Genomic DNA, 8,569 nt, shown 5'->3' with positions numbered 1-8,569 from the left:
TTATTCGCAATGAGAGGTGATTTCATTCAGAAGTTGTTCCGTCCTTGCCCATCATCCCTCCTCTCCGAAAGTCGGAATTTTACTCGGTGTCACAGCGCTCCTTTCTTTCTGGAATTCCATGTGATTTTGGCTTTCCTGGAGCAGGGTGATGTCAGTGGGCTGGCCGCAGTGATGAGGAAACAAGGCCTTTTTGCTTTTGGGACAGTTGAGTTTGATCGCTTCTCACGTTGAGGAGTCTGTAGGATGTTTGGCTCCTGGTTCCATCATACTGTGCAGGCCAGCTGCACCTCTTCCAGTCAGTGGTGTCAATATTAACACATGACTGCAGACCTTGCACTGACTTGCATCCCAGAAGTTTGGGAATCAAATAAGGAAATTCTCCAGTTTGGGCTGGTTGCAGATCAAAGTATTGGCAGTTGTCCGTGACACTTTCTTCCTCTTTCTTGCCTTTAACGGCAGCGGCCGGATTTCAGTCATTTTAGTCTGAAGGGAGGAATGTTAAAGAAAATAACTTTATACAAAAAAGCCACAGTTTAAAAAAAGAAATCCCTCCTTGTATTTTTGGAATGATGCAAACATTTCAATCAACCAGGGGGACTGAAGCTCTCTGCATTTACTTTATATTGCTAGGGGTGGCACGGTGGCAGTGATAAAAGTAAGGCATTTGACAAAGTCCCACATGGCAGGTTGGTTAAGACTCATGGGATACAAGGAGAAGTGGCTAGATGGGTGGAGAACTGGCTTGGCCATAGGAGACAGAGGGTAGTGGTCGAAGGGCCTTTTTCCGGCTGGAGGTCTGTGACCAGTGATGTTCCGCAGGGCTCTGTACTGGGACCTCTGCTATTTGTGATATATATAAATGATTTGGAAGAAGGTGTAACTGGTGTAATCAGCAAGTTTGCGGATGACACGAAGAGGGCTGGAATTGCGGATAGCGAAGAGCATTGTCGGGCAATACAGCAGGATATAGATAGGCTGGAAAATTGGGCGGAGAGGTGGCAGATGGAGTTTAATCTGGATAAATGCGAAGTGATGCATTTTGGAAGAAATAATGTAGGGAGGAGTTATACAATAAATGGCAGAGTCATCAGGAGTATAGAAACACAGAGGGACCTAGGTGTGCAAGTCCACAAATCCTTGAAGGTGGCAACACAGGTGGAGAAGGTGGTGAAGGCGGCATATGGTATGCTTGCCTTTATAGGACGGGGTATAGAGTATAAAAGTTGGAGTCTGATGATGCAGCTGTATAGAACGCTGGTTAGGCCACATTTGGAGTACTGCGTCCAGTTCTGGTCGCCGCACTACCAGAAGGACGTGGAGGCGTTAGAGAGAGTGCAGAGAAGGTTTACCAGGATGTTGCCTGGTATGGAGGGTCTTAGCTATGAGGAGAGATTGGGTAAACTGGGGTTGTTCTCCCTGGAAAGACGGAGAATGAGGGGAGATCTAATAGAGGTGTACAAGATTATGAAGGGTATAGATAGGGTGAACAGTGGGAAGCTTTTTCCCAGATCGGAGGTGACGACCACGAGGGGTCACGGGCTCAAGGTGAGAGGGGCGAAGTATAACTCAGATATCAGAGGGACGTTTTTTACACAGAGGGTGGTGGCGGCCTGGAATGCGCTGCCAAGTAGGGTGGTGGAGGCAGGCACGCTGACATCGTTTAAGACTTACCTGGATAGTCACATGAGCAGCCTGGGAATGGAGGGATACAAACGATTGGTCTAGTTGGACCAAGGAGCGGCACAGGCTTGGAGGGCCGAATGGCCTGTTTCCTGTGCTGTACTGTTCTTTGGTTAGCACTGCTGCCTCACAGCGCCAGGGACCCAGGTTCGATTCCAGCCTTGGGTCACTGTGTGGAGTTTGCACATTCTCCCCGTGTCTGTGTGGGTTTCCTCCGGGTGCTCCGGTTTCCTCCCATAGTCCAAAGATGTGCAGGTTAGGTGGATTGGCCACGCTAAATTGCCCCTTAGTGTCCCAAGATGTATGGTTTAGGGGAATTAGCAGGGTAAATGGGGATAGAGCCTGGGTAAGATGCTCTGTTGAAGAGTCTGTGCAGACTTCGATGGACCTTCTTCTGCACTGTAGGATTTTTATGATTCTATGAACACAATTACCCTGAAACTGTAAGCATTGATAGGAATCCAAAAATATCTTGTTATATAAGGGACCTAGTGGTAATATTGATAGGAATCCAAAAATATCTTGTTATATAAGGGACCTAGTGCTATTATTGCTAGACTATTAATTCAGCTACTGTCTGGGGACCCGGGTTCGAATCCCACCACAGCAGACGGTGGAATTTGAATTCAATAAAAAAAATAATCTGGAATTAAGAATCTACTGATGACCATGAAACCATTGTCAATTGTCGGAAAAACCCATCTGGTTCACTAATGCCCTTTAGGTAAGGAAATCTGCCGTCCTTACCTGGTCTGGCCAACATGCGACTCCAGAGCCACAGCAATGTGGTTGACTCTCAACTGCCCTTGTCAACTAGGGATGGGCAATAAATGCTGGCCAGCGACGCCCATGTCCCATGAATGAATAAAAAAAAAAAATCAATCTTACTTTTCTAATGGTTGGCCAAAGTTTATCCAGCAATGGTTTCTCGTCACGTCCCTGCATTATCAGTAGCTTCTCTATCATTGGCACATTCCCTTTCCTGATCTGCGATCTATTCCTGGGAGACATGATCTACAGGTGTAGGGTCCACCCAGTTGTCTCAAATGTTCTACGTTGACAGACTGCTGTTCAATATCCAATCTTAGATGTGGTACAGTTGCCACCATAAACCCGACATCTTCGCCATCAATTCCATCCTTTCTCCCTCACCACCATCTCTGAATGAACCTGACCGTTTGTAATGTGTTCCATTCAACTTTGAGCCAAGTCTCTGACCCCTTATCCTCTCCGCCATAAAGTCTGCCAATTTCCATTCCATTCTGCCTCAGATGACCGTTTCTCATTTCACCCATAAAGGATTCGCAAAAAACAGCAAAGGATACAGGTTCAATAAACTTGGTTCTTCCTCCCAGCCCATCGAAGCCAGTCCGCACCTAATGGGACAGAGAAATGAAGAAAAATTAACTTTGCCCTGGATTTTGGTATTAAAAATAACGGAGGGATTATTAAGAAGTAAATTGGACAGCAACCTCCAGCCTCTGCACATGTTCAATTAAACACAGGCATCTGGAGTTGCTGTCCTATTTGTTCTGTTCCAGTATACAAGTACCTTGCCGAGAGACTGGACATTCAAACTTACATAGAGCATGAATTCTGGTACTAACCCACTAGATATGCACTTAACATGCCAGTAGTAGTGTGGGCTTGTCCGTTCAATTGTTAAATACATTTTTAAGAAAGCGATGATTAAGTCTTAATTACTGACACGAATCTCTCTCCTACAAAAATTTAAATAGACACTTGGTAGTAAACTTAAGTATTGTTGGAAAAAAGAGACATCCTGTCAAAGCTTTTCGTATTGCACTCATCAGGATACCAAACAAGTGTCTTAAAAATTACATAAACAGCCAACTTAAGATTATCAATCAGGCTCGCAATGTGGCTCACTCATGCTTGCTAGAAGCTACATATATTTGTACACAGGGCCCTACCTCTGCAAGCAGAAGGAACATGATCATGCAACACTTTTTTTCAATTAAATAAAAGCGTTGAGTGCAACTGTTCCCTGGTTCATTCTCCATGACAACACCTCAACCAGAGGCCACCTGCCAACCAATCAGCACCCTTTTCTCATGCCGTATAAACTGTTCGTCCGTTTCAATTTGGTATTGTTGCACTGGTCCTGATGAGTACAAGATGAAAAGCTTCAATAGCAAGTGTCTTAGTTCAGCAATTGGAAAATTTACTTTTAGAATCTTTGCACATTTTTTGGTAATTGTTAACTTAGTTTCTCTCCCCACAGATGCTGCCCGACCTGCTGAGCTTTTCCAGCATTGTCTGTTTTTGTTTCAGAAGTCCAGCATCCACAGTATTTTGCTTTTGTTATGGTCATAGCAATCCCTTCTTATGGAAACAGAGGCAATTCACATTACTTACTGCTCCCTGGTTTCTGTGTGGATCCAAAAAGCTCCCACATGGTTTCTTTTGGAATAACATGGAATGTTTGAAGACTGACGGGGGACTATGATCATCCTCATCTTTCTTTGTTTTCTTAAAGAGAAAGAGAAGTTTTGCTGAGGTTACTGCAATTCAGATCTCAAATGCTTGCTCGAGGCTAAATGAAATAAAGCTCCAATCCTCAATAATACAATAAGAACAGGAAATGCTGGAAAACTCACCAGGCCCGGCAGCATCTGTGGAGAGAGAAACAGAGTTAATGTTCTGAGTGTGTAAGACCCATTGACTGTCTGTATGAAACGTTAACTCTGTTTCTCGCTCTACAGATGCTGCCATACCAGCATCTCCTGTTTTTATTTCAGATTTTCAGAATCCCCAGTATGTTGCTTTTATATTATTCTGATCCTCTTTGCTGCCAGCTCTTAACTTGACAAATCCAATCAGTATAATATTCAGGTTTGTAAGTAAAATGCGAGCTTTGAAATCTGAATGGGTGGCACGGCAGCACAGCGGTTGGCACTGCTGTCTCACAGCGCCAGGGACCCGGGTTCAATTCCAGCTTCGGGTGACTGCCTATGTGGAGTTTGCACATTCTCTGTGTCTGCGTGGGTTTCCTCCGGGTGCTCCGGTTTCTTCCCACAGTCCAAAGATGTGCGGGTTAGGTTGATTGACCATGATAAATTGCCCCTTAGTGTCAGGAGGATTAGGAGGGCAAATATGTGGGGTTACGGCGATAGGGCCTGGGGTGGGATTGCGGTCAGTGCAGGCTTTGTGGGACAAATGGCCTCCTGCTGTACTGTAGAGATTCTATGATTCAATGAACTAGATCTTTTACATGTTTATCTAGAACTTTTAAGGATGTGTTATTTTTGTGTCGGTTTCTACATCCATTGATAGTATGTTGAGCAACATAATAACTTCAAAGTATATATATTTACTTGAAAATACAAATCACTGGTTTCGATAACTTGGGGGAGAGGGTAGGTCTTCCTTGATCCAATTCATCAGGGAGCTGTTCCTGACCTTACCATATCTTCTGTCTAACACTGGGGTGCACACTTAGTGAAGACCACCAGACAGGGGCAACAATTCCACACAATACAAATCCAAATCCGGCACTGTATTTGCGTGAGCAACAGGTGGCATGGTGGTTAGCACTGCTGCTTCGCAGTGCCAGGGGTCCGGCTTTGATTCCCGGTTTGGGTGGCTATCTGTACAGAGTCTGCACGTTCTCCCTGTATCCATGTCAATTTCCTCCGGGTGCTCCGGTTTCTTCCCACAGTCTGAAAGACGTGTTGGTTAGGTGTATTGGCCATGCTAAATTCGCCCGCAGTGTACCCGAACAGGGGCAGGAGTGTGACGACTAGGGGATTTTTACAGTAACTTCATTGCAGTGGTAATGTAAGCCTACTTGTGACATGAATAAACAAACTTTTAACATTAAAAATTAAATAGGGAATATCTTTACAGGTATAAATACATTTGTGTGTACATAGTTTCTGAGACAAGAACCAAGTCTCAGATATTCTTGCTGAGAAGTATAACTTTGGTACAGATTTGTCGAGTTTCCCCACATACTACAGGGGGGGACCAGTGGCAGAGTGATAATGTCACTGGACTAGTGATCCAGAGACCCAGATTAATACTCTGGGTTCAAATCCCACCACAGCAGCTGACGGGATTTAAATTTAATTAATTAGTAATTCTGGAATTGAAAACTAGCCTGGGTTCAGCGCCGGGAAATGATCATCGATTGTTGCAGAAACCCATCTGGTTCACAAGTGCCCTACACGTGACTCCCGACCCACAGCAAGGTGGTTGGCTCTTATACCGCCCTCTGAAATAGATTAACAAGTGGCTCAGCTCACGGGCAATTGGGGACGTGCAACAAACAGCGGCTTTGGCAGCGATGCCCACATCCCACAAAAACTGAGTGCCTCCTCAAGCAGATAAAAGACAAATGAGGAAATTTAAAGAGCAGAAAAGTAGTATTATGCTTAAATCGTTAATATAAAATTATGGGAGAGGATTGCGCCAGTAAGGCTACAACTATCTTACTTTATAACATACAAGGGAAGGTGCCAATTCACAGAACCGGAAGTATGAAACTAATATAAAATTGGGACTTGGAACGTTAACTCTTGTTCTCTCCAAATGTTGCCAGGCCGCTGAGTTTTCCAGCGTTTTCTGTTTTTAGATTTCCAGCAGTACTTTGCTTTTTATTTATTCGTGTCACAAGTAGGCTCTCTTAACACTGCAATGAAGTTATTGTGAAAATCCCCTAGTCGCCACACTCCGGCGCTGGTTCGGGTACACTGAGGGAGAATTCAGCATGGCCAATGTGCCTAACCAGCATGTCTCTGGGAGGAAACCGGAGCACCCGGAAGAAACCCAAACAGAAGGGGGAGAACGTACCAGTCTCCGCACAGATAGTGACCCAAGCTGGGAATCGAACCCGGGTCCCTGGTGCTGTGAGGCAGCGCTGCTAACCACTGTGCCACCCTAAGTAGTATAAAACTCATACCCAAGATGCTGCTAACTAATATTATGCACCATTCACATGGTCCAAGATAAGACAATTATGCTGCTTCCAATTGCTGTTAGTGCTGTCTTTGAAGTAGAGTAAGAATTGGATGTTACACATTTCAATAGTAATGTAATAAAACCTCATTATTCAAGCATTACAGCTCTCGCCGTGAACACCTGATTTCTATTGCAATAGCATTCGAAACGTTCAAAGATAAAAAGGGGGAAGATTATTTTTTAAATTTAATTTCAATTTCTGATTCAACCTCAACTTTTTCAGGGCAACAAGAGTTGAAGGATTGCTCATACCACATAGCCAATTAAAAATAAATTGGACACAAATTATTCCAGGGTTACATTTCAACAGTGCTACATGCCAGACTTTAGTTTTACTGTATTTGTGAAAAGGCTGCAATGCTGACTGCGAGAGAGTATATTTAAAGCAGTGTGTCACTACCGTAGTGTCAAGAAGCACATTTTCCAAGCATGACAAATATTCAAAATTACATGAGCTCCAATTAATTCACATAATGACTATTCGAGACACTGCATCTATTTTAACAACATTGCCATAGCCATAAAGGCTCTTAGATACTCTTCATTTTGTATAATAAGAATAGAATACAATCTCTACAGTGCAGAAGGAGGCCATTTGGCCCATCAAGTCTGCACCGACTTTCCAACAGAGCATCCCACCTAGACCCCATGCCCACCCTGCTAACTGCCCTAACCAACACATCTTTGGACACTAAGGGACAATTTAGCAAGGTCAATCAACCTATCCTGCACGTCTTTGGGAGTAATTGGGAGGAAACCGGAGCACCCGGAGGAAACCCACGCAGACACAGGGAGCACGTACAAACTCCACACAAACAGGCACCCAAGGCCAGAATTGAACCCGGGTCTCTGATGCTGTGAGGCAGCAGTGCTAGCCACCGTGCCACCACGGTGAAAGTGGGACAATTCTGAATTGAAAGGTCTCTAGGCATACTCAAACCGCAGAAAGGCGGTATGTTCCCTGCCCTAGGACACTAGGGCAGGGAACATACCACTACCTTGTGGCCCCAGCTTGGATTCTCACTGGGCAGTGACACAGGTCAGTAACAGGCCTACAACTCTGAAGCAACGATTCTCCAAAGGGTACTCCCATCGTGGCAGTTCTGGGCTCAGAGGCAAGGTCACTGAAAACAGCTTTTGCAGAGTCATTAAGGCATAGAAAGAGGACATTCAGCCATCAACTCCATGTCCTATCATACTCAAAATGTTATGGCTCTGTTGGTGTATCGTTCTGACATATTTTGATAAGAGGCTCCCTAGTCATTGTAGATTTATTGATCACCGGGCAGTAATTGCTTTGCAGTTATTAATGATCAGTTGTGATTTCCCTGAATCAGCAGAAAGGCACCAATAGCTGGGAATGCATTTACAGCTGGCAAGGAAATTAAAAGCTGATTAAATCATTGACATTTAAAACTATACTGTACAGACCCCGCCAGGATCACAAAGGAGCAGATGGTGACTCAAGTTCCTGCAATTATGCTTCTGTAGCTTCTAGATTGTTCCGAATCCCTTTGCTGAACGGTTCTGCAATGTTACCATTAATCTTGACACATGCCTGAGCCCCCGATTAGATTACATTGCAATCGCTGCTTCTTTCCCAGATAACTGAAGCAAACATGGGGGCAGTTCTGCAAAAATTATAAGTAAATGCTCACCTTTGATTTGTCCAGTGATTTCGAAGGCTGATGTAGCCTGGATAACCTGTGAAAGTGGGGTGGAGAAAAAGGACAACATGCAGTTACCCTGTGACATTATACAAGGCCCTTTTGGTCAGAAGGCACAGAGATAACACTGTTCAACGTGGAGCCTTTAGGGCTTTGCTATTGAGGCCTTGGGAACCAAACTTCCTGGATTAGAGCCGTTCATGGGGGATAAATAGTAGACGTTTCCTAGATTGATCGAT

General features: G+C 44.4%; 1 protein-coding gene across 1 annotated transcript in view; it reads right to left on the bottom strand.

Annotated features, from left to right (window-relative positions):
* Nucleotides 1–247: 247 nt before the first annotated feature.
* traip (TRAF-interacting protein) overlaps nt 248–8,569 on the bottom strand; it is a 46,572-nt gene continuing 38,250 nt past the window's right edge. The window contains exons 13-16 of the mRNA XM_078209876.1: nt 8,322–8,367; nt 4,060–4,173; nt 3,006–3,056; nt 248–483 (exon numbers count right to left, since the gene is read on the bottom strand). Of these exons, the coding sequence (XP_078066002.1) occupies nt 364–483; nt 3,006–3,056; nt 4,060–4,173; nt 8,322–8,367 (331 nt within the window). The 3' untranslated portion in view covers nt 248–363. The remainder of the gene's footprint in view (nt 484–3,005; nt 3,057–4,059; nt 4,174–8,321; nt 8,368–8,569) is intronic.

Source organism: Mustelus asterias, chromosome 3 (assembly GCF_964213995.1).
Source record: "Mustelus asterias chromosome 3, sMusAst1.hap1.1, whole genome shotgun sequence".
Lineage (NCBI taxonomy): Eukaryota > Metazoa > Chordata > Chondrichthyes > Carcharhiniformes > Triakidae > Mustelus > Mustelus asterias.
The sequence above is the reverse complement of the archived record's forward strand: the minus strand, read 5'-3'. Positions and strand labels throughout refer to the sequence as shown.